At 43.2% G+C, this 26748-nt stretch overlaps 1 protein-coding gene across 3 annotated transcripts in view; it reads left to right on the top strand.

Annotated features, from left to right (window-relative positions):
• IQSEC1 (IQ motif and Sec7 domain ArfGEF 1) overlaps nucleotides 1-26748 on the top strand; it is an 893482-nt gene that overhangs the window by 196413 nt on the left and 670321 nt on the right. For all 3 annotated transcript variants that reach the window (XM_073574276.1, XM_073574282.1, XM_073574281.1), the window contains exon 2: nucleotides 9027-9056. In XM_073574276.1, coding sequence (XP_073430377.1) covers nucleotides 9027-9056 — 30 coding nt within the window. The remainder of the gene's footprint in view (nucleotides 1-9026; nucleotides 9057-26748) is intronic.

Raw genomic sequence — 26748 nt, 5'->3', positions numbered from 1 at the left:
AATGGCTCCTGGCCTCTTCCATCTTGAGATTTCTTAAAAACGCTGAAAGATGAGCGAAAATTCGGCGCGCGGTTTTTGAACAAGTCTTAGTGATTTTGTGCAGACCCCTCAGTCAGCAAAAAAAGGTGGACATGTACAAGTTCTATCCATCAAGAACATAGAATTCATACGAGGAAAAACTGACATCTGAATTAGCCCTAAGGCACTGTCTACGCTTTTGTTCATTATTTTTTAATGGTCAGAATAGTGCAGAATGCCATATTTGTTCTATTCAGTAAAAATGTAAAGAAAAAAATGAAAAACTGTCAGGATCCGTTACAAATTCTTTATATCTGCCGTAATTCTTATAAAAATGGAAGTTGTAACTCCAGTGATCCTTATATGATCCTGCTCGTTGCACGCACATAGCTATTTCCGTTTGAGTTGGATGATTGCGCTTTATGTAGCACATCCCTGACCCCGATTATAAATTATCATGCCCATTGCAGACTTCTTTCTTTAATTGCACCCTTAATTTGGCACCTTTATTTATGTTCCCTGCAAATCTAAGTGAAAAATCTTACTTTGCTTGGCTGGAATGCAAGGCTAGCATGTCTCTCCTATTTGTGCTCTCATTCCTGTCTGTGCTTTCACTCCTGTCTTTTTAAAGATGTGCAAATTGTCTGTCCAGAGAGGAAGATGATTTAACGCTAGTGTCACCTATTAGAAATATCAATCCTCATAGTCAATATCGACCCTTTTAACGAACCTTGTCACACGACTTAGGATAAAAGCCAAACCAGAATCTCAATTTGCAGACAAGTGTTTTGACTCTTCAGTGCAAAGCATGAGATCTGATTTGGCCGTACAAGAGGCCTGTGACTGGGGCCTAAGGGTATTGTTTGGAGAGTGACATGCCCGAATGCCAGGATAAGAAGGCTTATAAGCCAAGCAATGCTGCTTTGTGAAATTAAATATGCAGATTGTCTCTTCAGAGAGGAAGAGGACTGGAGGCCTAGTGAAACCTATTCAAAATATCAAGTCTACATGTTAATATCGACCCTTTAACGAGCCTTGACACATGACTTAGAATAAACTGCTAAACCAGTATCTCAATTTGCAGACACGTGTTTCGGGGAGTTGCCCCTCATCAGTGCAAAGTTTGAGATCTGATTTGGCTGTATGTATTCATAGATATAACACCACTGGGATCTGACCATCAACTCGTTCTCGTTTATGCTTGATTTTAACAACCAGGCCTGCATAAACTCCCCTCTTCAAGAATCAGAGAAAATACATACGGTGGCATTTTGCTTTTCCATAATATACTTCCTTTACGATCTGATCACACAGATAACAGGCGCGGCACGTAAATCTAACCACATGCGCATTGTCACCGCTCTGTGCTCCGGATCTGTCTGTAACATTTAATCTGCCGTTTGTTTTTTGATATCTCAATGGAAATGACAGTGTTGGATAAATAATATGCTGCATCTTAGTAGAAGCAGTTTGTGTCCTGCCGCGGTCAGATTGTAATATGTCGAGATGTGTGCAGTTAACGATGACAACACAAATTACAATGGACACCCAGGCATAGGATGGAAACAGTACAAAATGTGACAGGTATGAAACATTGTTATATACAGAGCATGTGTTTGTAGTGTAAAAACACCTGTAGAAATAAACCTGAAAGTCGATTTTATTTTATTTTTAGTTTGAGTACTTAAAAAAAAATCTATATTTATCTATAATTATGTTTCATTCTGGGAAACATGACTGGCATCATAATAGCCGCCATTGCAGCTGTCACCCAGCTGTTCCAGATTCCCGAAAATCACATCTACTTATCAGGGCTGGATCAACCTTTGCGGAGACTTCTCGGGTGCTTTTTCTTTTTCTTCTCGTTTCATGCAAATTTTAGAACAAGATTGTGAGTGTGCACATGAGTAACAAAACTATTATATCACTAGTTCATGAAAACAACAACGACTATTGAATAGCCTGTTCAGTTGTTGCTTTTTCTATTATTATTATGGAGTCACTTAAAGAGAAGAAATTAATAGTAGGTGCACATGTAAGCAGGTGGCGGGAATGCAGTGACGCAAGGATTGCAGCACAAGGCTGTATAACAAGGTTGTTTAATTGGCTTACAAAGAAAAGGGTGGCAAAGGTCACCTCACAGGGCGCTAATAACATTAACCAATGGATAGTAAAAAAGGGGAGTAAACAAAGGGTTAACGCGACAGTCTGATATGTAAATGGCACTTATCGTGGTCTTCTCTGGTCCTCATTCGAATACAGTCTGATGGGGGTTGTAGTATTGGCAACGGCCAGCGTGGCATTCTTAGGTGGATGCAGCGAATCACGGTCCAGCTTCTGCCGGCAATGGGCGATCACCGGTTTAACCCATTGAGCCCCTAGTCCATAAATCTGTGCAGCCAAAGTAGGGAGCGCTGCAGGAGCCTCTGTCCAACACGTGTGCTGCAGCTCGTCTTTCGGTAAAGGGGGACGCACTTTGGGACCCTAAACCTGGCACACACTCCTCCTTACGAGCACAGCCCCCTGCCTAGCTGGGCATGCGACACTCTGCACACTCACTGTCTGTCTGGAGCGCTCGCTTAATCTCTGCCGCGGCTCGTCTCTGCGCTGTCTGTCACCCTGCGGAACTTGCCACACTCCTGCTTCTGCTTGCGCTGCCGGCAGGAAACTGACTCCTGCTTCGCGCGCTTTCAGCACTGTTTCCGGCTTAAACAAGCCCACTCTTCCCGGGTCATGGGACCTGTCCGGTCCCCTATTCCTTCCACCCGGGTAACATGGGATGCAGCCTCGACAGTTCGGGACCCAGCTCAATACAGGTAACCGCAGACCAGTAGGAATCCTTACACACACGACCGTTTTCTCGCCATCTGAGAAAAACAGTTTAGTTGTTCTGATTAGAATTTGATCAAACTTTGGTCACAGTTTGATCAGAGTGGCTTCACTTTTTCTCGAAGGTGGAGAGAAAAAAAACTTTATCCACCATCTCCATTCTGTCATTCCATGACAATCAGACCAAGGTTTTTCATGGACCGACCAACTTGCATTGATGATTTTGATCTACACTAGGATCTAAATCACACGTCTCTCAATTTTTTCCTCGGAACACTTGGGCTAAGGAAAAACATATCGGACGTGCCCAGCCCCATCAAATATCACAGGTACGAGTGCTATCCAAGAAAAGCACAGATATCACTCGTCAGAGTAAATCGGTTGTGTGCACGAACCCAATGAGAGACCATTTGATTCAATTCTATACATTTCCAATCAGAATGTGCTATCAGAAAAGATCTACTGTTTAAATGGTCACTGTTATTACAACCATCTTTGTGTTAATCAAGTGTATAAGCAAAGCTAAAAAAAATGCTTTATATTATATCGTGTGGGAGACTTTGGCTTCTTTCTCCACTTATTAGCCACTTTTTCTCATCCCCCTCTTCTTTCTGAATTCAACATCCCCTGAAACACAGTTCAAATCCATTTTATTCAAAGTAAAACAGCCTGTCAGCACATTGAAGCATCAGGTTACTGCTCCTATTAAAGGGAACCTGTCAGTATCCCCAAACCGCCACCATCTTTTTACAGAGCAGTTTAGATGTTTTCTAACAAGCCCCTGTTTATGATCTATAGATTTTTAAATCTCCATAAAATCAATTTTGTAACTGTGGCTGTTATGAGCTAATTAGTGGGTGAATAGTCATGGCAGTGTTTTTTTCCCCAGGCTAATATTCCCAATAATCATGATATCATGCTCCTGTGGGCATGAATGACATGGCTTTCAAAAGAGACGTCACTGTCAGCTCCTGTTATTCTTGTGTAGCAAATGGGTATAAGGCCGAGGTCACACTAACCGACGCAAAATACGGTCCGTAGTTTACAGGCGTAATACGGATGAATGACCCCTAAATAGTGCTCCGTATGTCATCCGTAAGCAAGGTGTGGTCGCGTATTTTGCGCATGTCAGCATCCGTATGAAATCCGTATGGCATCCGTATGCCGAGATTTTCTCGCAGGCTTGCAAAATGGACATATAATGGAGCCCTATGGCAGGGTTTCTAACAGAAACCAAAGAATAGATATAGACACATAGAATGCATATATATATATATGTATTCTATGTGTCTATATCTATTCTTTCGTTTCTTTATTAAACCTGTCAGTGTGAGATTACTGTATAGCGCACTGAATTGCCGGCTTTGCTAAAAGACACCTGGTGCGTATTTCTCGCAAGTCACATGTGTGGTCCGTGTGTGATCCGTATTTTTTGCGCACCCATAGACTTGCATTGGCGTACTACGGCCGTAGTACGCTGACAATCGCAGCATGCTGCGATTGGCACGGACCGTAGAATACGGACGAGAAATATACGGCTGTTGGGAGCAAACCCATAGAGAATCATTGGTCCGTGTGTAATGAGTGCTTTTAACGCCTCTCACTCGTCCGTATTCCTCGCCAGTGTGACTCCGGCCTAATGCTAAAAAACTGCAACTGACCCTTTTGATTCCTGTGCAGACAAGAGACCCTGATCCCACTGTCAATAATAGTTCCTGCGTGAGTAGCGATAGCCCTAACAGACTAGAAGATGGCAACTCGGACCTAAACTGCCTAAAAGGCCATCAAGTTGCTTCACTTGCCTTCTAAAGAACTGGAGGGCAGAGCAGAGTGTGAATTAACTACAAAAAGGAAAGTGTGCGAAAAAAAAGAAATATCCCAAAATGAGTAGAATATAAACCATAGACAGTTTTTTGTCCTGATGAAGAGGTTGTGTGACCTTGAAACACGTTAACCTATAAACCTTACAATAAAATCCGTTGATTTTATCCTGCTATTGAATCCTTATCAGCAGAGCAGTTGATGACACCTCCTTCCTACTTTCCATTTACCCTGGGCACATTTGTGACCGGTTTCCTGCAGCAGCTGTAATATGTACTTATCTCATGGTGCTATTTGCAACCACATCAGGTGAGTGGTCTCACACTACTTATTCTCCCATTATCATAAGATAAGACCTTATTGCACTCTTTCTGCCTCCTAGTTCTTTCTCTTCCTAGAATAAACCATGGAATATAAAATAAAGTATAAAGCACGCACTGCTAGATAATATGCTACCTGCTTCCTAGAAAGCAACAGAAGGTAGGTGCAAAGTAGAGAAATTCCGAAGCGATAACCCTTAGGCTATGTGCCCACGTTGCGTTTTTAAGCGTTTCTGCCGCGTTTTTGCCGCTGCGGAAACACTTAAACGCTTAAACGCATTCCCATGCAATCCTTTGGGATTCCACAATTGCTGTGCCAATGCTGCGGATTTTTCCGCTGTGGAATTGCATAGCGGTAAAATCTGCAGCATGTCCATTAATTCTGTGGAATCGCGGCGATTCCGCTGCCATAGGATTGCATTGAAACACTCACTTTATGCATGGGGCTATGCCCACCATGCGTAAAGTGAGCACTTCATGTGCGGATGGTACCCAGGGTCTGGAGGAGAGGAGACTCTCCTCCATGCCCTGGGTACCATATTCCTGTAAAAAATAGAATTGGCCCCCATTGGCGCTGACGGCAGCTTCCGTTCTCAGGGATGCATTGCGCAAATTACCTCTGATGACATCGGTTTCGCGAGGAGACCGCTACGTCATCAGAGGTCATTCGCGCAATGCATCCCTGGGAACGGAAGTTGCCGCCAGCGCCGATCAGGTCCGGGAATACTCCGAGGGCGACAGGGTAAGTATATCCCTATTTTTATTTTTTTTTTAATTATTTTTAACATTCTATCTTTTACTATTGATGCTGCATAGGCACTTACTGGGTTGCTTGGGTTGATTTTTGATAAAATCTCTTTCATCAGCAGGAGATTATCACTAGAGGACTAGTAAACCTGCTGCCATATAGTCCCCCATATTCATGAGCTCTGTATAACCCCGCACCCATCACTGATTGTAAAAAAAGAAAACAAAGACAGAAACATAATAAGTAACCACCCTGCAGTAAATAAATAAACAGCCATTGTGCATGAAAATAATATACGGTACTTAGTTAACATAATTTTGATAAAAAAATGCAAAAGCCATCCCACCACATCACGGTGACCCTTGTTGGGACTGTCCTAACTCTAATATTAAAACATTACTGTTTGTCAAGGGACCTACATGTGGATAAGGGATGAGAAGGACTGAGCCCGGCTAGTAGACACACATCCATGGGGAACTGCATGAATAGATTTACCAACTGAAGCAAAAGGCAAGCCACACATTTATATGCACATGGTGCAAACAGACTAACAACAAATCTAAAGAAATGAATTGGGATACAAACTGGTGTGCATGCAGGGTGTATGCGCATGTTCACACTGGCCACTAAACAGAAAAAACTAAGACAGAAACATGATAAGTAAATATCAAGCAGTAAACACAAAAACAGCATTAGTTTATTATGGTTTGATTTCTGTGCCTGTGTGGATAGAATGGGTTGTTACCAACATCTGGTGAGAATTTCATTTCAATAGCACCTTTAGAAATATATTTTTCAGGTAATAAGACCTACTTTTCTTCCTCCAAGCTTGGGGCAAAAATGGAGGAGCGTCTTATAATTCTAATATACCTTACCAGCTGTGGTGGAGCAGGGTCTCAGGGTTGCTGCTGGCGTAGGCAGGAGTGGGGCGATGCTGTGGGCCTCAGGCTGGGAGGAGGGGATGTTCGGAAGTGTGACGCTGTGGGTGTCTCGGTGGAGCGGGGTCTCCGCCGACGTTTTGTGAAAGCCCCCAGCCCTTCCAGAGTTTACATAGTGGTGGACTCCTGGAAAATGGCCTCAGGGGGCGGTGCATGCACAGATGGAGATCTTGGCGCCAAGATTTCGGGAGATGAGATCTCCCTCTGCGCATGCGTCGCCCCTGGCGGCCATTTTCATGGAGTACACCGCAATATAAATCATGAAAGGCTCGGGGGCTCTGAGCTTTCACAAAATGTCGGCAGAGCCCCAGCGCCACTGAACACCCGCAGCATCGCACCTCTGAAAATCCTTCCTCCAAGCTTGGGGTCCGCAGCATCGCCCCACTCCTGCCTCTTCCAGCAGTGATCCTGGTACCCCGCTCCACCACAGCTGCCACCCTCGCAATAAGACACATGGGCTATAAGAAGCACCACCAATTTATTAAAAGTTTTTTTTCCCTATTTTCCTCCCCAAAAAATGAGGTGCGTCTTATAATCCGGTGGGTCTTATAAACCGCAAAATACGGACTTGGCATTGGTGACGTGTTGAACACTTATTTCACCCGCTGTATATTATAGTACTGTATATAGTTTTTATTCTTATTTAAATGACTTTTACAATGTTACTTGTATCGGGGCCGTATGCTCATGCATATTTTGAACGCCAGGTAAGTAAATCTGAGGTCTGCACACAGCCTGAGGAACGGCTGGATGGAATTTTTTTTTTAGGCAGACACCTCAATGACTTTTTACAATTTATTTCAGGGTGAAATGATCTTTACAATTTGTGTTGTATCTGCGCAGGGAACATTTCGGCATTGCATATTGAACTGCAACAATGACTGCTCCAAATGTCAAATTGTGCTATTCAAAGAACATAGCCTCGTAGTTATGTTTCTCGCAGATGTCTTTGTGAATGTTTTATAACTGAACATCGGAGCTGAAATCCAGCGCTGAAATATTTTAAGTGCACATTATACTGAAATATGGCGAACACCGAAAACAATCTATATGCATTATTTGCTGCTTTTTCTTTCGGCATCAAACAATTGCACTCCAGAGATGCACGGTTCAATGTTTTCTGATTAGTAACATGGAGCGAGCGTGTCTGCATTTTTCAGGATCATTTGCCCAATGGGGGCACTATTCCAATGGATCCTCACATTTCATTTTTTTTTCCTTAGGCGATCGATACCGCAGCTTTACATTTTATTGGCAAATGTAAATTTCCTCTTACATGTGGGTAGTGTGGTATCCTACATTACATAATGGGTGATGCCGCCTGTGACCTGTTTTTAGGATCCGGTAGAAAACTATTAAGGCTATGCCCCATGGTCTGGGCAGCAGTGATTATTGACTGGTGAATAGTTAGTCCTTGCCATGAAAATAGGAAGGATCAGAGGTCTCACACGTAAAGGGAATCTGTCAGCAGTTTTTTTTTTCTATGTAATCTGACAGTAGCATAATGTAGGAGCAGAGACCCTGATTCCAGTGATATATCACTTAGATTACTGGGTGCGGCAGTAATGATAAAATCAGAGTTTTCTTTCCTGCTGATCTAGCAGAGCTCAGATTGTCAACTTGTGTATAACTCCGCCCACACCAGTGATTGGCAGAATTCTGCATACACTACAGAAAGCTGCCAATCAGTGCTGGGGACAGGGTTGGATTGGGAGGCAACAGACACCTAGTCCTCAATGATAATCTTCTGCTGATAAAACACTGATTGTATTGAAACAGCAAAACAGAGTAACCCAATAAAACTGGTACATGATTTATTCCTTCCAAAGACCATACTTAGGACAAAGGGGCATTCATTCCGGGTGAAAGAAAGGCGATTCCGACAGCTAAATAGGAAAGGATTCTTTACAGTTAGAGCAGTCAGATTGTGGAATGCCCGACCACAAGAGGTAATAATGGCAGACACTATAACAGCTTTTACAAAAAGGGCTGGACGATTTCCTCAGCACACATGACATTGGAGGTTATAGCTAATTTAGTGACAAAAATATATAATTGGTGGAGAAAGGTTGAACTTGATGGACCTCAGTCTTTTTTCACCCTATGTAACATCTAGCAGGATGAGTACACATTGGCTGCCATTGTTTGCCACCTGGGTGTTACCCTGAATATACTGAATATATACCACCAGCAATTTTGCAAGTCCCCTCAATAACTTATTTAGGCTGCAACCAAAGAAAATGCAATGAATTGGGAGAATGGGAACGTCTTTAGGAAGGAATGAGAGAGAGTTAATGTGTCTAAAAAAAGGCGACTGATATATTGCTAAAGATATGTATTTGTCATTTTCAGGTATGAAGACAAAGTGCCAAGAAATGTAAGGTAATTTGTCATTTATTCTTTTTTCTATATAGTAAGTATGCATTCATAGCACATTTCGGACTATTTTAGCATCTTAGTATCCTGTGTCAACACACGTAGAAATGACTGATAAAAGCTTCATTTTCTGACTTTTTGCTGTGTCTGCCTGTAGTTCATGTGGAACATATACTGTAAGCTATTGGATTTTAGATCTGTCTTCATTAAATTAGTTTATTATGCCATGTTAATATTTTTTCTTTCTTTTCTCTCTGTCACTGAGAAATGGGACAAGGCTTACAGTGCTGCTTATGCAACCTTATTTATGGTGCATTATCTGCTTAATGCTAAACGGCCAATGGAAATTCATTAAAGGGGTGGCCTGAAACTAACATTTATTTTAATCCTAAATCTCAATTTAATGTAATAATCTAATGCCTTTTCTAATATACTTTAATTAAAAAGTCCCGTCTTTCCCCCACTACTTTATCTAGCTGCTTTTTTACTACTTCCTGTGTGATGATGCTACCTTTGAGAATCCTACTGCATGCTGGGGTCCTCAACAGCTCGTCATCAGGGGGAAGAGGCTACAGTCACTGCCTCAGTCTCTGTCTCCACCTTGAAACAAAGATCCATCAGTGAAATCGATTTCAGGGGCTAGGCTAGTCCCTGCTCTACTGAGCATGCGTCATGCATCAATTCCGACACATGCTCAGTAGGATCTTGTCACTATGCAGCATTCTTCTCAGTGTATAGTGGCAATGCGCTCCCTTGCCGGCTCTGATTAAAAGGGACCAGTCAGGAAGAGAGCGCACTGTCAGTGCACATTGTGAGTAGAAAACCCAGATTGCAGGAAAAGCAGAGACCAGGATTTTAATAAATGTTAGTTTTGGATCAGCTGTTTAATGACAATCTGCCATTAGACATTTATTAAAGATGTACTTAATTAAAGCAGACCCGTCCTTACTCCTCACTTGTCTGTTTTAGTAATGACTTGTATTCTTCTTGAAATAATTCATTTTTTTAATTCCTCAGTTATAAATCCTTATCTCCAACTCCAAAACTGTCCGATTTTAAAGACTATAATGTCATTTGTATAAAAACAGCTTCCTAAAATCTATACTATCAAGCCATTATGCTTCTTCTGTAGGCCCTAAGGCACTTGGAAACTTCATTTGGTTGCTCTTTAATAGTGTTATCTCTTACTAGAACTATAATGATAAGTTGTTAGCCATTTAATGATAGTGATGGCCACGCAGGGCATGCTGTGTAATTGGTCTCCAGTGCTGCCTGGTCTTGCTGCATTAATTGAGTGAATCTTTCATGGTAGCTACAGTACAAGCGGAGATGTCACTGTACATGTTGATGAGCTTCTACAAGTGAAGAGATTAGATAATACAGCTGACCTGATAGCAGCTGCACCAGGGACCCCTCTCCTCCACTGTGGCCTTATTCATTGTCATCTATTTCGGTAGTTAGAATAGAACATTTTCAAAGGGATCTGAAAAGCAAAAGAAGCAGCAAACAACATTGGAAATGCCACAAGGAGATGCATTCTTGTAAAGTAACTCAATGAGCAGAATCAGTGTTAGTGTGGGAGGAGTGGCAAAAATTGGGCAAATGCCCAATTCCATTTCCAAGCTGACCAACTTAGTGATATGAGGCAACAGGCTTTTTGCTCGATGCTCCAGATCACGGGTGGATGAGGGGCGCCGCTTAAACATATGGCAGTTGTTGATCCTGTGCCATGCATAGTACAGTAAATGTCAAAGGCTACAATCACACAAACATTTTTTCCATCCGAAGCGCTGTCCCTGTAACACATGACCTCACACGAACAGCACTCTGACCAATGTGGCCTATGTACTAGTGCACATGGACTAGTTTTTCATAGGTGAAAAAATGTGGTGTGCGTTAGTCTGGTCTGATTTACCGACCAGGCTAGTGTGTGTATATAGCAGGCATTTGCACCTGTCTGCTATGAGGGTGAGCACATCGAACTGCATACAGAAGTACAGAACAAGCCATGAAAGTGACTAGTCCGAGATCTATGGCAATGGCAACTCAACCTAAGTCTCCATGTCTTCGGTGGTGTCACTGTCACATCAACGACCGATCAGTAACAGAAGCCAACAGTGCGAGAGACCATCAAAAGGAGTCACGTACATTTTGGATAAGCTATATTTGCCTAGACTCTTTCTTGCTTAAGACCACCACTCACTATGTTTTGCACCATACTAAAAGTATAATGCTAGTGTCACGACTCTGTTGTCGGGTATCCTGGGACCTGGATCTCCTTCTCTGTCACTAACACTAGGGGCACCCTAGCTTGTCCTGTTCCCTGGATTACATCTGATGGTTAAGACGCCGGGGCCACGTACCTTGCCTTACCTCTTGAGTCCACCCTCATTCTGTACTCTTCTCCCACCCAGAGAAGAGGGGAGTAGTAGTGTTCTGTAATACACCTACCAGACTAACAAGGTAATACAAACAGAGATACCAATCATACAAGTATACTCACACAGACATAAACACCAGGGAGTGGAGGATGGGGAAAACCAAAGTAGGAGAAGGAGGGGAATTGGCACACACCCAAAACCTAGCAACAGTCTCAGATAAATCCACCAAACGCCTTCTCAAAAAACAACAACAAATTACCATCTCCTAAATCATGCAGCATGAAGCTAGCTCTGACAACGAGAGCTTGCCAGGTCTCAGAATATATAGGAGAGGGGAGTGGCTAACAGTGAACAGCTGAGAGCCTTAATGCAGGAAAGCTTCCAAGAGCTCTCAACAGAGCAGATTAACCCCTGCACTGTTAAAAGAAACCTTATCCATTTAATATGAAAGTGAAGTGCTTCTAATCAGTGCAGGAGTAGGAGAAATCAGACAAGGTGGTATTCTGGCTCCTCTGTCATGGTAAACCTATGACAGTTAGTAATACATAATTACTCTAAATGGTTAGAGGGGTTTTCCATAGTAGAGGTGATAAGTAAGGAACAATAAGTCTCCAGGAATTTTAGATATTGACTCATACATGTGTGCATATATCTATCTATAAATGTAAGTTATTTAATGTTAGAAATGGTGTAAAATATTGCATTCCACAATGTTCAATGCTAGAAACAGTTGCTCTATGGAGAACCTTTCCATTCAGAAGAGAGGTTTGCAGTAAGGTGATTCAAATGAAAAACTTCTTATCCAGAAAACTCATTTCCAGGTTTCCAGTTAATAGATCCGTTCCCGATGCTTTGTAATTATAATCAGTTTTCTGATTGTTCTCCACCAGACCAAGGTTGTGGAATTAGATAATTTAATTCTAAAATTGCATATTTGTCATTGTGCTCGGCAGGTAAATTACATACATGACTAGGAATATTTTCCCATGTAATCTAAGAGAATATGAAAAATGTGATAGTTACATTGCATGGGTAAAATTACACCATTGGTTAAAGGGTCACTGTAATTTCATTCTCCTGCCAGAGCTGATATTGGATGCGGAGACTTGCAGATGGCACGATGGGTGTTGTCGTTGCCAAGACATAGTATAAAACTTCTCACTCACAGGTCCCATTAATTAGAGGAGGTCCTGTGAACAAGATGATTCCTGCCTCAGCAACTGTACTGCCCAGCCATTCGTTCTATGTTAGATGTCAGGTCAGGATGATGGAATTATAGTGACAAGTTAAAGTTAGTGCTATGCAGAGAGGTTTTGTACTGCTACTGTTTATTTGAACTATTGTGAGACCACTGGAGTAAACAGGATGGAATACAACTCAATGTATTCCTTTAGATTGCAGCGTTTATCTCCTGTTAAAATCAACGGATTGTGCTAGAAAAAGGTCTCAGCGTATCCAAAGCCTAAAGCTGGAGTCACACATAGCGACTTACCAGCGATCCCGACAACGATATCAATGTGTCAGGATCGCTGGTAAGTCGCTATGTGATCGCTGGTGAGCTGTCAGACAGACAGCTTCACCAGCGATCAGCACAGCGACGCCGAGTGCGTGGCTTCGCTGTGTTCGTTAGCGCTGTTGCCATATTCATGTCAAAAATAGAATTAAAATAAAAAATATTGTTATTCTCACCTTCCGACGTCCCGCGCAGCATTCTCGCCTCTCTCCACGCTTCGGTCCCAGTAATCCTTTGCGAGAATTACCGCGATGACATCCGTTCTCGTGGGATAATTTTTTTTATTTTACAGCTGATCGCTGGTCTCCCGCCTGTCACACGCAGCGATGCGTGCTGGCCAGCGGGAGATGAGCGACGAAAAAAATGTCCAGAGGTTTCTTGCAGCGATCAGCGATACCGGCAGGGGGGCCGCTCGCTGATCGCTGTCACACACAGCGATCTCACTGGTTAGATCGCTGTTGTGTCACAAAAGTTGCGACTCAGCAGCCATCTCGCTAGCGAGATCGCTATGTGTGATGGGGCCCTAAGTCTTTTTCAGGGGATTTAACTAGGAATTCCCCTGAAAAAGCGCCACAAAATTTGCAGTGTACATCTCCTGTCTTATGTTACTTCTTCTAACTGCTTCAGGGTTTGGAAATCCTAAAGCGGTTAAAAGCAACATGCTCTTTATGCCTTAAGACCCCGTCTCACTAAGCGATCTCGGTAGCGAGATCGCTGCTGAGTCACAACTTTTGTGACGTAACAGCGATCTCACCAATGAGATCGCTGTGTGTGACAGCGATCAGCGAGCGGCCCCCCTGCCGGCATCGCTGATTGCTGGAAGAAACCTTTGGACATTTCTTTGGTCGCTGGTCTCCCGCTGGCCAGCACGCATCGCTGCGTGTGACAGGCGGGAGACCAGCAATCAGGTGTAAAAAATAATAAAAAAAATAAAAAATATAGTTATTCTCACCTTCCGATGTCCCGTTCAGCCATCCTGCCTCTCTCCACGCTCCGGTCCCATTGATCCTTTGCACGAATGACCGCGAGACTTTGTTATCCCTCGAGACCGTGACATCTCGCGGTCATTCTCGCAAAGGATCACTGGGACCGGAGCATGGAGAGAGGCAGGATGGCTGAACGGGACGTCGGAAGGTGAGAATAACTATATTTTTTATTTTGATTGTATTTTTTACAGGGATGGCCAGCGATGCCGGGCGCTCAGCATCGCTGTGCTGATCGCTGGTGAAGCTGTCTGTGTGACAGCTCACCAGCGATCACATAGCGACTTACCAGCGATCCTGACACCTTGATATCGGTGTCGGGATCGCTGGTAAGTCGCTTAGTGTGATGGGGCCTTAACAGTAAAGGCAAAAACACACTGGTGGAGGAGTCGCTACAAGAACAGCGGCGAAACCACTGGAGTTTCCTGGAGCGGCAACGCCTGGGAAAACTAAAAGACGCAGTGTACACATAGCCTTTAAAGGATTTCCATTTAGAAATTAAAAATAGCGATTTATTAGTAAGTCAACATAGTAAAATCTCAATTAAATCTGATTTTTAATTAGCGATATTACCATATTTGGGGTTGTTGTGGTGTCATTTTGTACAACAGGATGGGCAGCCATTTTATTTTTTATGTATATCATAGTCCATAAAAGTAAAGAGACAGTTTTTCCAGTTTCCTAGATGCACCTTGCATAGAACTAAACGAAAAAAAAAATTGTTTTAAGTAAATTATAAAGTTCCCTTTTGTGATGGCTGCAAGGAGCCAATATTCTAAAAGGGAGATAGAAAATAAGTTGGAACGATTTATCAGAAAAATAGAACTTTGACCCCCTATATAATAGAATATACTTTTGGTATTTTGTACTTTAGTTATACTACATTGCAAAGTTATGATTTTTTTAATATCCATCATTAATTTATTTTGCTTCCTTCTCTCCTAAGCGCTGTGCAGCAGAGCTGTTTCATGTGACCATTATAGCTGCTTTATAAGCTGCTTTCATCTGCTGCTCAGCCAAGATCTGTCCTTTATTATCAGATAAGACTCTATTGCGATTTTTGCTCCTCAGCTTTTTCCTAGAAGGAAAAGTTCCTGTGTCACCTCTTGGATCATTGGGAGCTGTTCAGGTGGAGAGATGATGGTCACAAAGCTAAGATTCTTTGCTTTAGCTCCTTCACGACCTTTGACGTACTTGTAGGTCGCAAGTTTTATCCCTGCCTTTGATGCCGGCTCGCACGCAGAGACCGCGTCTTTCCCCTTAGATGATGACTGATTTAATCAGCCGTTATGCGACTCTAACAGGAGTAGGTGGATCGGAGCTCCACCCGTGGCTGTTAACCTGTTAAATCCCGCTATCAATCTCTGACAGCAGCATTTAACACTCGACAGGAGAGCACGTCAATCCAAGTGACTTGATCACGGGGCGCTGATGGGTTGCCATGACAACCAAGGGTCTGCTGATGACCCCCGTTGCCTGTCGTTACAAACCTCCTGTGAACTCCGGCCCTTGATTTCTGTTATGTATAGTATAAGCGATCGGATGATTGCAGCTTCAAGTCCCCTGAGGGGATTATTAAATAAAGTAAGACGTAAAAAAAGTTTTTAAAAATATGAAAAAAGACCTTTTGCCCCATTAAAAAATAAAATAAAAAAAATAGAAAAAATACACATATTTGGTATTGCTGCGTTCATGAGAGTCTGATCCATCAAAATATAAAACATATTAATCTGAACAGTAAACGGTAACGAGAAAAAAAATGAAAATGCGAAAATTACGTTTTTTTGGCCACTGCAATATTGCAATAAAATGCAATAAGAAACAAAACATTGTATCTACGCAAAAATGCTATCAGTAAAAATGTCAGCTCAGGGTGCAAAAATTAAGCCCTCACGCTGCCCCATATAACGAAAAATGTAATCCCCACGGAAAATGGCGACACAAGCAAATGGCTTCTTACAAATTACCAACTTTTTTTTACCACTTACTTAATAAAAACTATACATATTTGGTCTGTGTAATCATACTTACCTGGAGAATCATACTGCCAGGTCAGTTTTACTATATAGTGAACATGGTAATTAAATAAACCCAAAAAACAATTGTGGAATTTAAACTTTTTTTGCAATTTCAACACACTTGGAATTTGTTTTCCAGTGCGTCACATGATAAAATGAATGATGTCACTCAAAAGTACAACTTATCACGCAAAAAAATAAACCCTTATAAGACTATATTGATGGTAAAATAAAAAAATATATGGAAAAAGGGGAGAAATAAATGGAAAAAAAAACAAAACGGAAAATCACAAAGTAGTGAAGGGGTTAAAATGATATCAAAGTCTAAGCTATAACTCTTATATTTCAGCCACAGACCATGTTGAAATGCAAAGCAAACTATATACACCTTCAGCGGTGAAAGAGTCAACTGGACAAATGATTAGCGACCTCCAAATTTCAAAATTTGTTTCAGACAGATTTGCTCGATTCGGCTGGCAGATTTTATTCGGTCCGGATAAAAAGGGTCACTCACAATTGAATTTGTCTCAATTACCATGAAAATACATTTATTATTCTCTGAGGTCTCTCCAGATGCCAAAGCATAGCAAATGGACCAAATGGACTGGGTTAAAACAAAAAATGCACATTCTACTCACCTGTCCATGACTCTTCATGCTGCCTTCTCTGCAGCTCTCCGGACCCCTGCACTGGTCTTCTGTTCTTTCAGTGCCAAAGCGAGTGATTAGCATAGCGTGGTCAAGTGGGAGTGACGTGACACAAGTCACTGACTTAAGTGCATCACCCCACACAGTCACTTGCCTTAGCCCCTGAAGAACCAAAGACCCACACAAAGGACCGGGATGCTAAGGCAACAGTGGAGGTGGTATATGGAGTCAAGTGAAGGACCAGGACAGGTGAGCACAAAGTATGTCAATATCTTTTTAACCCCTTCCGATTCTTCAAAATAGTGGGCTGTGATTTCTGCCAATAGAATCCTCAAATTTTCGATTTGCCAGAATCTAAAATTTAAGGAGATTCAGAATCCAAGGAGTAACATTTCTCCTTGTTGAGAGTGACCTGCCAAGCATGGCATGCCAATGAGAGGAGACTTTTAAGGCTTGGCATGTTTGGCATGTCATTCTCCACAAAGAGAAACGTTACTCCTTGGATCCCGGTCAGATACCTCTCACCCAGCCAAACCAGATCTCACATTTTGTACTCATGAGAGGCAGCACCCTGAAACACTGTGTCTGCAAATTGAAATTCTGGTCTTAAGTCATGTGGCAAGGCTTATTACATACAGGGCTGTGGAGTCGGTAAGCCAAACCTCCGACTCCAACTCCGACTCCTCAATTTCCATGACACCGACTCCACGACTCCGACTCCCTCATACCAGGGCTGTGGAGTCGGTAAGCCAAACCTCCGACTCCAACTCCTCAACTTCCATGACTCCGACTCCGACTCCACCAAAATGGGCTCAGACTCCGACTCCAGAGCCCTGGTTACAGGGATGATATTGACTTTTGGGATCGCTACTTTCAATAGGTGGTACTAGAGTTCCTCTCCGAAATTGCAATTTGGGAAATTCAGAACAAATTTGATTAATTACAGGTCGATCCACCCATTTCTGCAATTCATGGAAGTGTATACTTATGGTTATTTCAGTTCTTATGGTTGAGATGAAAATTTTTGTTTGTATTTGTACCCTACACAAATACATCTGCACCATCATTGGAAATAATTGATAATACTTCCTTTGTAGGAACTATCAGGTTGATTACCTCAGTCAAACGAACGGAAGCTAAGTATGTGTTTTGTGAAATTGGCCATAAATGTGTTTATTGTGACGGTTCTGACGTGCACCCGGTGCGATGTTTGCTGCTTCTGTTGCAGTCAGCCTGTTTTTGCATTCCTGAGGAGTTTTTAATGACTCATTGTGATGGATGAATGAGGGTGATTTGACATGCTCTTGTCTCGAGGTAGTGAAGACATAATTCCTGCATTGTGACTAATATAATTTCTTTGTCATATTATGGCACTCAATAACGGCAGCTCATTTATTCTTTTTTATCTGCTGTAATACAACTAACATACAGTTATTACATGCTGAAATGGCTTCATTCATTACTTTCTTATTTGTTAGTAATTGTTGACATCTCAGGCATAGTCAATAGCTAATTCGATTTTTAAGTAAAATTGACATGGCGTACCTGTGGATCCCAAAGTTCAGAGTCCACTGTCATAACTATTAAAATTATGTTGAAAAAGACACAAATATTTTACTAGTAAAATTAAAAATAGTCATTTTGAGGTGCAAAAATTAAGGAGGTTTTCTTGGAATAGGAAAAAAATAATTAAATAAAGGTAATGTTATTAAAAATATATTTGTAACTAACTTTAATTAGAAATTCATAATCATTTTATCTAGAGAGGTAATAACTATAGAATTAAAATGGTCACTGCCTTCATACACGGACAGAAACCTGTCCTAAAATGTTACTTGGACAGATTGCTGTGCAGTAGGAATCGCCACTGCTAGGATCTGGAGATACTTATACCACGTTCTGTCATTCAGACAGGAAGGGAGAACAGCATTGTGAGCATTCTCTGCTTACCTCAGGACCGCTGTTTCTCCAGTATTATATCAGATAGACAGGGTGGACAGCAGTGTGAGCAGCCTCTTCTTACCTTAGCACCTTTGGTATCTCCAGTATTAGGTCAGATAAACAGGGTGGATAGCAGTGTGAGCAACCTCTTCTTACCTCAGCACCCTTGGTATCTCCATTATTAGGTCAGATACACAGGGTGGACAGCAGTCTGAACAGCCTCTTCTTACTTCAGCACCCTTCATATCTCCATTATTAGATCAGATACACAGTGTGGACAGCAGTGTGAGTGGCCTCTTCTTACCTCAGCACCCTTGGTATCTCCATTATTAGATCATATACACAAGGTGGACAGCAGTGTGAGCAGCCTCTTCTTACCTCAGAACCACTGATATCTCTAATATTAGATTAGATAGACAGGGTGGACAGCAGTGTGAGCAGCCTCTTCTTACCTCAGGGCCCTTGATATCTCCAGTATTAGATCAGATAGGGTGGACAGTGTGAGCAGCCACTTTTCACCTCAGCACCCTTCATATCTCAAGTATTAAATGAGAATATCACTGGGAGCATAGCTTACTACATAAAAATGACCAATTTTATTACTGTCAGAGCAGTGAGATCATGGTACTCTCTGTCACATGATATTGCAATGGTTGCTTTACTAAAAAAGTTCAAGAAGGAGTGGAAATGAATTCTACTTGAATTTTCCAAACATCTACCATCACCAAAATGCAGAGTTTTTGTGATTTGGTACTGCGCAAACTCAGCAAAATGGTGGCTACTAAGCCATAATGTGCCATAAAACGGATAAAAAATATACTAACAATCACTATGCTCACCTTTCAACACTCCAGCCTCTCTGCTACTCACTGCCAGCTGTCTGGCTCGTGCCACATCTTCTAATCCCTCAATGCTCATGTTGGAATCTTCGGTCTTCCTGTGCTGTATCAGACTTCCAGGTGTCATGGTGCCAGGGAGGGTTCTGTGCAGGTGCACTGGAGGTCAACAACGTCATGACGTGCCTTGTTGATGTCACATGCACCTGCATAAAACCCTCCTGACTCCTGGAAGTCTGACGCAGTGTAAGAGGGCTGAAGATACCTGTGTGAGCATTGGGGGATCAGATGTTGCAGCGAGGACCAGAAGGGTGGTGGGTAGCGGAGGGATAGGAGAGGTGCACGGTGCATGGTGAGGTAAGAATAAGAATTCTATTTTTTTACATATTACGTTTATTATACTTTGGGATCTGGAGGAACCACAGAAAATAACAAAGGACATTAAATTAGTGGAGAATACCTTCTCTGCGAATCAAATTTCCAGGAAAAATGGCGTGAACAGGTGAATTTGAGTTTTGCCTGAGCTCCTCGTCTGTTATACTAGATTCTGTGATGGGATATTGACCCAGGGAACTAGTCTGATTGTCCTATGTGGAGTCGGGAGGGAAATTTTTTCCCTATTATGAAGCAATTAGCATCTTCCTCGTGGTTTTTTTTGTCTTCCTCTGGATCAGCATGTTAAGTTATAAGTTGAACTAGATGGCTTTATGATTACTTTCAACTTTAAAAACTATGAAACTATGAAGGGAGTGCAGTTTCTTGCTGCATATGCTTACAGGCACCTAGCAAGGCTTGGACTGGCCCACAGGAGAACAGGAGAATCCTCCGGTGGGCCACTGTGCAGTAGTGGGCCACCACCCTCTTTAATGAGCAGTACTTGGCACAATATACTTGACTCACCATGTACAGACAGAGGCAGCATCTTATTAATTTCACAATCTACCCCGATCATTATTTACATTTGCTTCTGACTGATGATTATCAATCAGACATGTCCGATTTCGGACTGTCTATCCTTTCGTTCTCCCTGAAATAAGTCGTCGCCTTCATAGAGAACACATGAGCACTCGACCAAGTGAGCACTCCTGTGTTTGGAACATTGGGCGAGATAACTGCCTGTTGACGCGTGTCTAAGGCCACGTTGACAAGTTCATTTTTGGTCAGTATATCACATCAGTGTTTATAAGCCAAAATCAGGAGAAGAACAATCAAAGGTAAAGTATAATAGAAACCTGTCATTCTGTATTATCACCGACACCTGGTTTTGGTTTACAAACACTGATGTGAAATACTGACCGAATACTGAACGTGTGAACATGGTCTATGGTATATGGGGGGATTTAACGTGCAAAATGCTGCTCTTGATAACTTTAAAATAGCACTGTAGCAATGTTTTTGCACATATAATGCTAACTTAAGTAGTTAGAGTATCTAGCATTCTTCTTCCATCCTATCCCAGTTGCACCATTACATTTTGAACCCTTCATTTTGGGTAAATAAATCATGAGATCTCCAGTCTATGGGGATTTTACCTCCACTGCTGGTCCTTACAATTTTCACTTATTTTCCAGTCCGCCATTTTGACTGAAGCATGTCGTATTGTAAAGTATGATTTTCTCGCGTTATTTGTTTGCCCCTTAGTAAGTGGAGAGTAATTTAGATGTCAGCAGCCTGGGTGATGACGGATTCCCTTTAAGTGTTTTTAACCTTGTGTAGCATTGTTGTGTGTTGCTTAAGAGCTTGTCCACTAAAATGTGTAGTGGGCAGATCACTATAAACCTTGGAAATAAGGCTTTCTTCAAATACCTTGCGTTTCTAAATGTGCCTGTTAGTGGGTCGCCCTCCCAGGGCTGTGGGGTACTCGGTACCGGGCTGGTATCAGTGGGATGTGTGTCACAGCGGCGGTGACCCGTCCCTGGGCGCCCAAGTAATAGGAAGATGTAAATGGTGGAATGTAGTTAGATGAATAGTTCGTGACGCCACCTGTGGTGCTCGGCAAGGGAGGTGTTAAGCCGACGCTGCAGACAGATCCTCCGGGACAGATGGCGTGGCGCAGCAACGATGCCACAGCCCTCCACAGGCAGGGCTGCCGTCCCAGGGCAGTGCAGATACAGAGACACCCAGATGGTGCAGTGTCCGGCGCAGGGGATGCAGCAGTGCCAGGCGGATGGACGCAGGAAGGAATGGAGGACACCAGGGCATGCAGTTCCAAAGCCCCACTCACAGTCTGTAGTGCCCGCTTCTGTGCCGTGTCCTCCGGGTCAGGGACTCAGTCAACCTCCAGGCAAGATGGAAAGCTCCCTTCCACACTCCGCCAACTTATGTGCCCTTTCTGAACGTCTCCTCTATAGCGCCTTTAAGTGTGAAGATCTCCTAGTACTGTGTTACACTGGAGCTCCTCCCGTCCGATGCTCCCAAGAACTCCACCTGCACGGCAGACAGCTGCAGCCAGCCTCAGGGACTCCCCACTCCCAAGTCCCGGCTCTCTATCCGTATTGCTGTTGTGCCCTCAAGTCTTAGATAGGAGTAGTGCATTCACAGTCCACTACTCCACCGGTGTCCGCTGCAGAACCACAAGCGTCCATACAACCTCGCCCACATCCCCTATGTTCCCTCTTACTCCCACGTTCCGTACTTGTCTCTTCCCTTCTATGGAAGCTCAGGCTTCGGTTCAAGGTCCTTCTCCTTCTTTTGCTTTCCTTTCCCGTGCCAGCTGGCTCAGGTCACTGAGGCAGCTGCAGCACTCCTTCCTCCATCCCTCTTCCAGGGATCCCCACTCCTCCCGAGTGGCTTCCTCTCCTACTCAGCCTCCTGTCAGACTGAACCTGAACTAACCCTCAATCCTGGAACCGTCCCACTCTTTTATATGTATACTCAACTCCACCCACCTCCCAGCACGTCTAGTGTTCCAAGCAGGGAACCACCAAAGGTGCTCTGCCTCTCTCTAAGCAAGGAGCCGCAATGTGGTTTTGCTGAACTACTCTATTGTGTGGGGTGCGAGTGTTGGAGCGTGGTCAGGAGCCTCCAACTTACCTGGATGGTGGGGCACCACACCTTAGGAGAAGGTGCAGTACCTCTGTGGCGACTGAGCCTCAGGAGCACCACATTAGCAGCGCTGTCGCTGTCCGCTCATCCCCAAGGTTTATATCGATCTGCCAACTACACATAGTAGTGGACAAACTCTTTAATTGCTATTATTGAACTAATAAAGTTGCTATACTGTATTTGTATTAGTGCTTAATTTTCATATGTGATTTTCCTTGGTATTTGATGACTGAGAGAAACCTATCACAAGCAGGAGGCCAGATAAACAGGTGGAAGTTGCATAACATAAGATACACTGAGACTCTGAAATTGTGGTAAGCATGTGACTCACACTTCAGAGTTTCAAATGAGGACCTTTGAATGGGGTTTACCAGGTGTTTGATATTGATGGCCTATTTTTAGGATAGGTTAGATATGTGGGGATCTGACTCTCGGCACCTCCACCTACCAGCTGTTTGCAGCTATTGGGACTGAATGAAGTTGCATGATTATGCAGTACATCTAAATTCAAGTCCGTTCATGGGTTTGACAAGAGATAGCTGAGCGCTGTACTCTCTCGCTATCTCGGTCAGCCTCATAGACATTGCATTGTTTGTTCTGGCATTTTTGGTTTAATGTTTTGTGTCATTATGTAGCTGTAAATGATGAAATATTGCAATTGATTCGACTTTGTTGGAAAGAACTGAAAAACTGTGGAACTGTTACATTATTAATTTAAATCCGTTAACTGTGTTCTGTCAGTTTGAAGAATTAATTATATTAGGATTTGAGGGAAGACAAATACTTTCTTACCGTATATTGAGCAAATTCAGTGAACGTCTAGAAGAGATAAATGAGTCATAATGAAGGATCTTGTCTTCAGCTTCTTTCCTGCCGATAATGTGTGACATAGGTCTTCAGAACTGATTATAATCTGCTCATCTGCATTTGTACACATTTGCAACAATGACTGTAAGATTTGTGGGTGACCTTGATTCTTTTTTCTCTGTCTACTGATTATATTGAGCTTCATGCATCAAAAATCTCACAGAGAAAGTGGATTTGTTGCTCATCATAGGCACCAATAAAAATGTACGCATACCTCCTGTAAAAACTTAAAAATGATATATCATCGAAGCATACGAGCATGGTATGCCACCAAATAACTACATCAGAGTGTTCAATCGAAAGTGTCCATTATGACACCTGATCTAGCGAGATCGCTGATTTTGTGACACATCAGCGATCTCGCCAGCGAGATCGCTGTGTGTGACGGGGATCAACGACCGGCCCCCCTGCCGGTTATCGCTGATCGTGCTCGAGCGGCCAGGGCCGTTTCTCGATCGCTGGTCTCCCGCTGCCCAGCGCGCATCGCTGTGTGTGGCTGTGAGAGGCCAGCGATCAGCGACACTGGACACTGGTTTCTAATGTAAACATCGGGTATCCAGGAGCCGTGGCTCCTGGATACCCGTTGGTTACCTTGGAAACCTGCGTACATGCTGGTTTCCAAGGTAAACGTCGGGTATCCAGAAGTCGCGCGGCTCCTAGATACCCGCTGTTTACCTTGGAAACCAGTGTGTACACCGGTTTCCAAGGTAAACAGCGGGTATCCAGGAGTCGCGCTGCTCCTGGATACCCAACGTTTACATTAGAAACTAGCGTCCAGCGTCGCTGGTCCTGATCGCTGCGGCTGTCTAACGATGTCCCAGCGATCCCATCATGTCGGATCGTTGGTGGGATCGCTGGGACATCGTTTAGTGTAACGGGGCTTTAGTCTCAAATATATAACAGAGTCTTAGGCTATGTGCACACGTTGCAGAACTCCGGCAGAAGTTACCGCGGGAATTCCGGAATGCCATTCCGCGGGAAAACCACATTTTAAATTCCCACGATTTTCGCGCAGAAAAACTAGTGATTTGCAAGCGTAATTAGCTTGCAGAATGCTAGCGTTTTCCAAGCGATCTGTAGCATCGCTTGGAGAACTGATTGACAGGTTGGTCACACTCGTCAAACACAGTGTTTGACTAGTGTGACCAACTTTTTACTATTGAGGCTGCCTATGCAGCATCAGTAGTAAAAAGATCTAATGTTAAAAATAAAAAAATCGTGTTTTTCTCACCTTTCGACGTCCCGCGCAGCGTTCCCGATCATCGCGATGCTCCTCTTCCCAATAATGCCTTGTGAGACCTTTGATGACGTAGTGGTCTCGTGATACTGTAGCGTTCTCGCGAGACCGCTACGTCATCACAGGTCCTTGCCACAAGGCATTACTGGGAACGGGAGTTGGCGGGAGCATCGGTAAGGCTGCGTGGGATGTCGGAAGGTGAATATATCCCGATTTTTTAATTTGAATTCTGTTTTTTACACAGTCTCCTCTCCTCCACCCCCTGGGTACCATCCGCAAATGTTCTGCTTACTTTTCTCATGGTGAGCACAGCCACATGCGGAAAGTAAGCAGAACAATGCATTCCTATGTGGGCAGAATCGCCGCGATTCCGCAAAATTTATGAGCATGCTGCGTATTTTTCCACAATGCGATTCCGCCGCAGGAAAATCCGCAGCATTAGCACAGCATTACGGAATCCCATAGGATTGCATGGGATGCTGTTTTTTTGCATTTTCGCGGCAAAATCGCGCGTTAAAAACCGCTGCGAAATCGCGAAAAAACCGCAACACGTCAACGCAGCCTTACAATAGAGTTGCATCCTGGTCACTGCCACTATTTTTACAAGCCTGCTGGCTTGCAGAACAATTGCTTCCCCCCTGATCCCTTCACCTTCCTCCCTTTTCATACCCCAGATGCTACTTGTTTGCAGAGTCTGCTGTAATGAAAGGATTATTAGGTCACTTCTGCATGATTAAAAAAATAATGGCTACAGTAATGATGGATACATCAACCTTAGTGTTTGTTCGTAATTTTATGAGTCCGGTTTGGAGATGCAATCCGGTGGCCTGTTGCTTTGTGGGCAGTTCCCCTGCCGGTTGAGCTATGGCTCTTTTTCTTTCATGTATAAATGCTGATTCTTCCTTTGTCCTTAATCTCCCTTCTTGAATAAATAGAACAGAAGTTGTTCTGCAGTACTTGACAGATGCTACTACACAGTTAATGGAGATGCATTTTGAAACTGTGTTCAAACTGTTTACAACCAATGGTCAACTAAGCAAATGACAGCTAATTGGTGTGGGTGCTCAGTGTAGGACTCCAGAGATGTTCGGCCTTCAGCTATCTTGCCCAACTTTCCGATACACAGGAATGCTCACTCTGCCAAGTGCTCCTGTGTTCTCTATGAAGAAGCGACTGCCAGACATATCTGGCGGTGGCTTATGTTTTAGAGAACTAAAGGATTTGCAGTCTGAAATTTGATACACAGAAACTTTATTTCTCCCAACATCACCCGTCTGGAGAGAGTTGGGGGGGCCCCATAAACATTAAACAGTGGTTCAAACCTGTCGATATTGGTGAGTTTGTTGAATATCAGTCTAATGTCTGTGGGGGCTTTTAGGATAGGTCAATAATACTAAATCAGTCAATTCCAACACCTCACAACCCCAATGATCAATTGTTATTAGCTCTAGAAACCAAATGTAATCTATTTACCAGCCACTGCTCCAGTACCCTGGAACGGACACTACACCGTGTTTGGATCTGTGCAGTTCTAGTACTGAGACTTTATACATCTGGCTGCTGATAACAGCTGATCAATGGAGGTGCTTTCATGTCTGTCAGAGGCCACAGGTTCAAAAAGGCAACTTTGGACCGACTTGACAAAAACCACTCCATTTGACAATTCCCAAAGGAGCACAGATCGTCGCCCTTTAACCACTGTACAGGGATCTGGTCTTATAACAAGGTCCAGTGGATTGCGTCCATGAAAGGGCTGCTGTGATAGGTTTACCACAATAGAGAGGGGCCAGAAGACCGAGGTGTCTGATTTCACGTACTCCTGCACTGTTTAGAAGCTCTTCACCATCATATTAAACAGTGCAGGTTTCTGCTAGCAGTGCAGAGGTTAATATGTTCAATTGAGAGCTCCTAGAAGCTTTCCTGCTTTGTTGGTCTCAGCTGTTGAGATTTGGCCACTCCCCTCTGCTATATATACTCACCTCTGGCCATCAGGTATTGCCAGTGTTAGTTTAATACTGCCTGGTTCTGGAGTTGGAGGTGCTGGTTGTTAAGAGGCATTTAGAGTGTTCTAAAGGCTGTTGCTTGGTGATTTGTCTGTGTGTATATCCTCATCCTCTCCTATTTAGTTTTTCATCCCTTTACTTCCAGGTGCTGTTTATGTGTATATATTTGTATGAGTGGTATTCTCATTTATCCCTGTATATCTTTTACTATTATGAAAACCTCAAAA

Source organism: Dendrobates tinctorius, unplaced genomic scaffold, assembly GCF_039654945.1.
Source record: "Dendrobates tinctorius isolate UK_male_01 unplaced genomic scaffold, ASM3965494v1 ptg000038l, whole genome shotgun sequence".
Classification (NCBI taxonomy): Eukaryota; Metazoa; Chordata; class Amphibia; order Anura; family Dendrobatidae; genus Dendrobates; species Dendrobates tinctorius.
The sequence above is the reverse complement of the archived record's forward strand: the minus strand, read 5'-3'. Positions and strand labels throughout refer to the sequence as shown.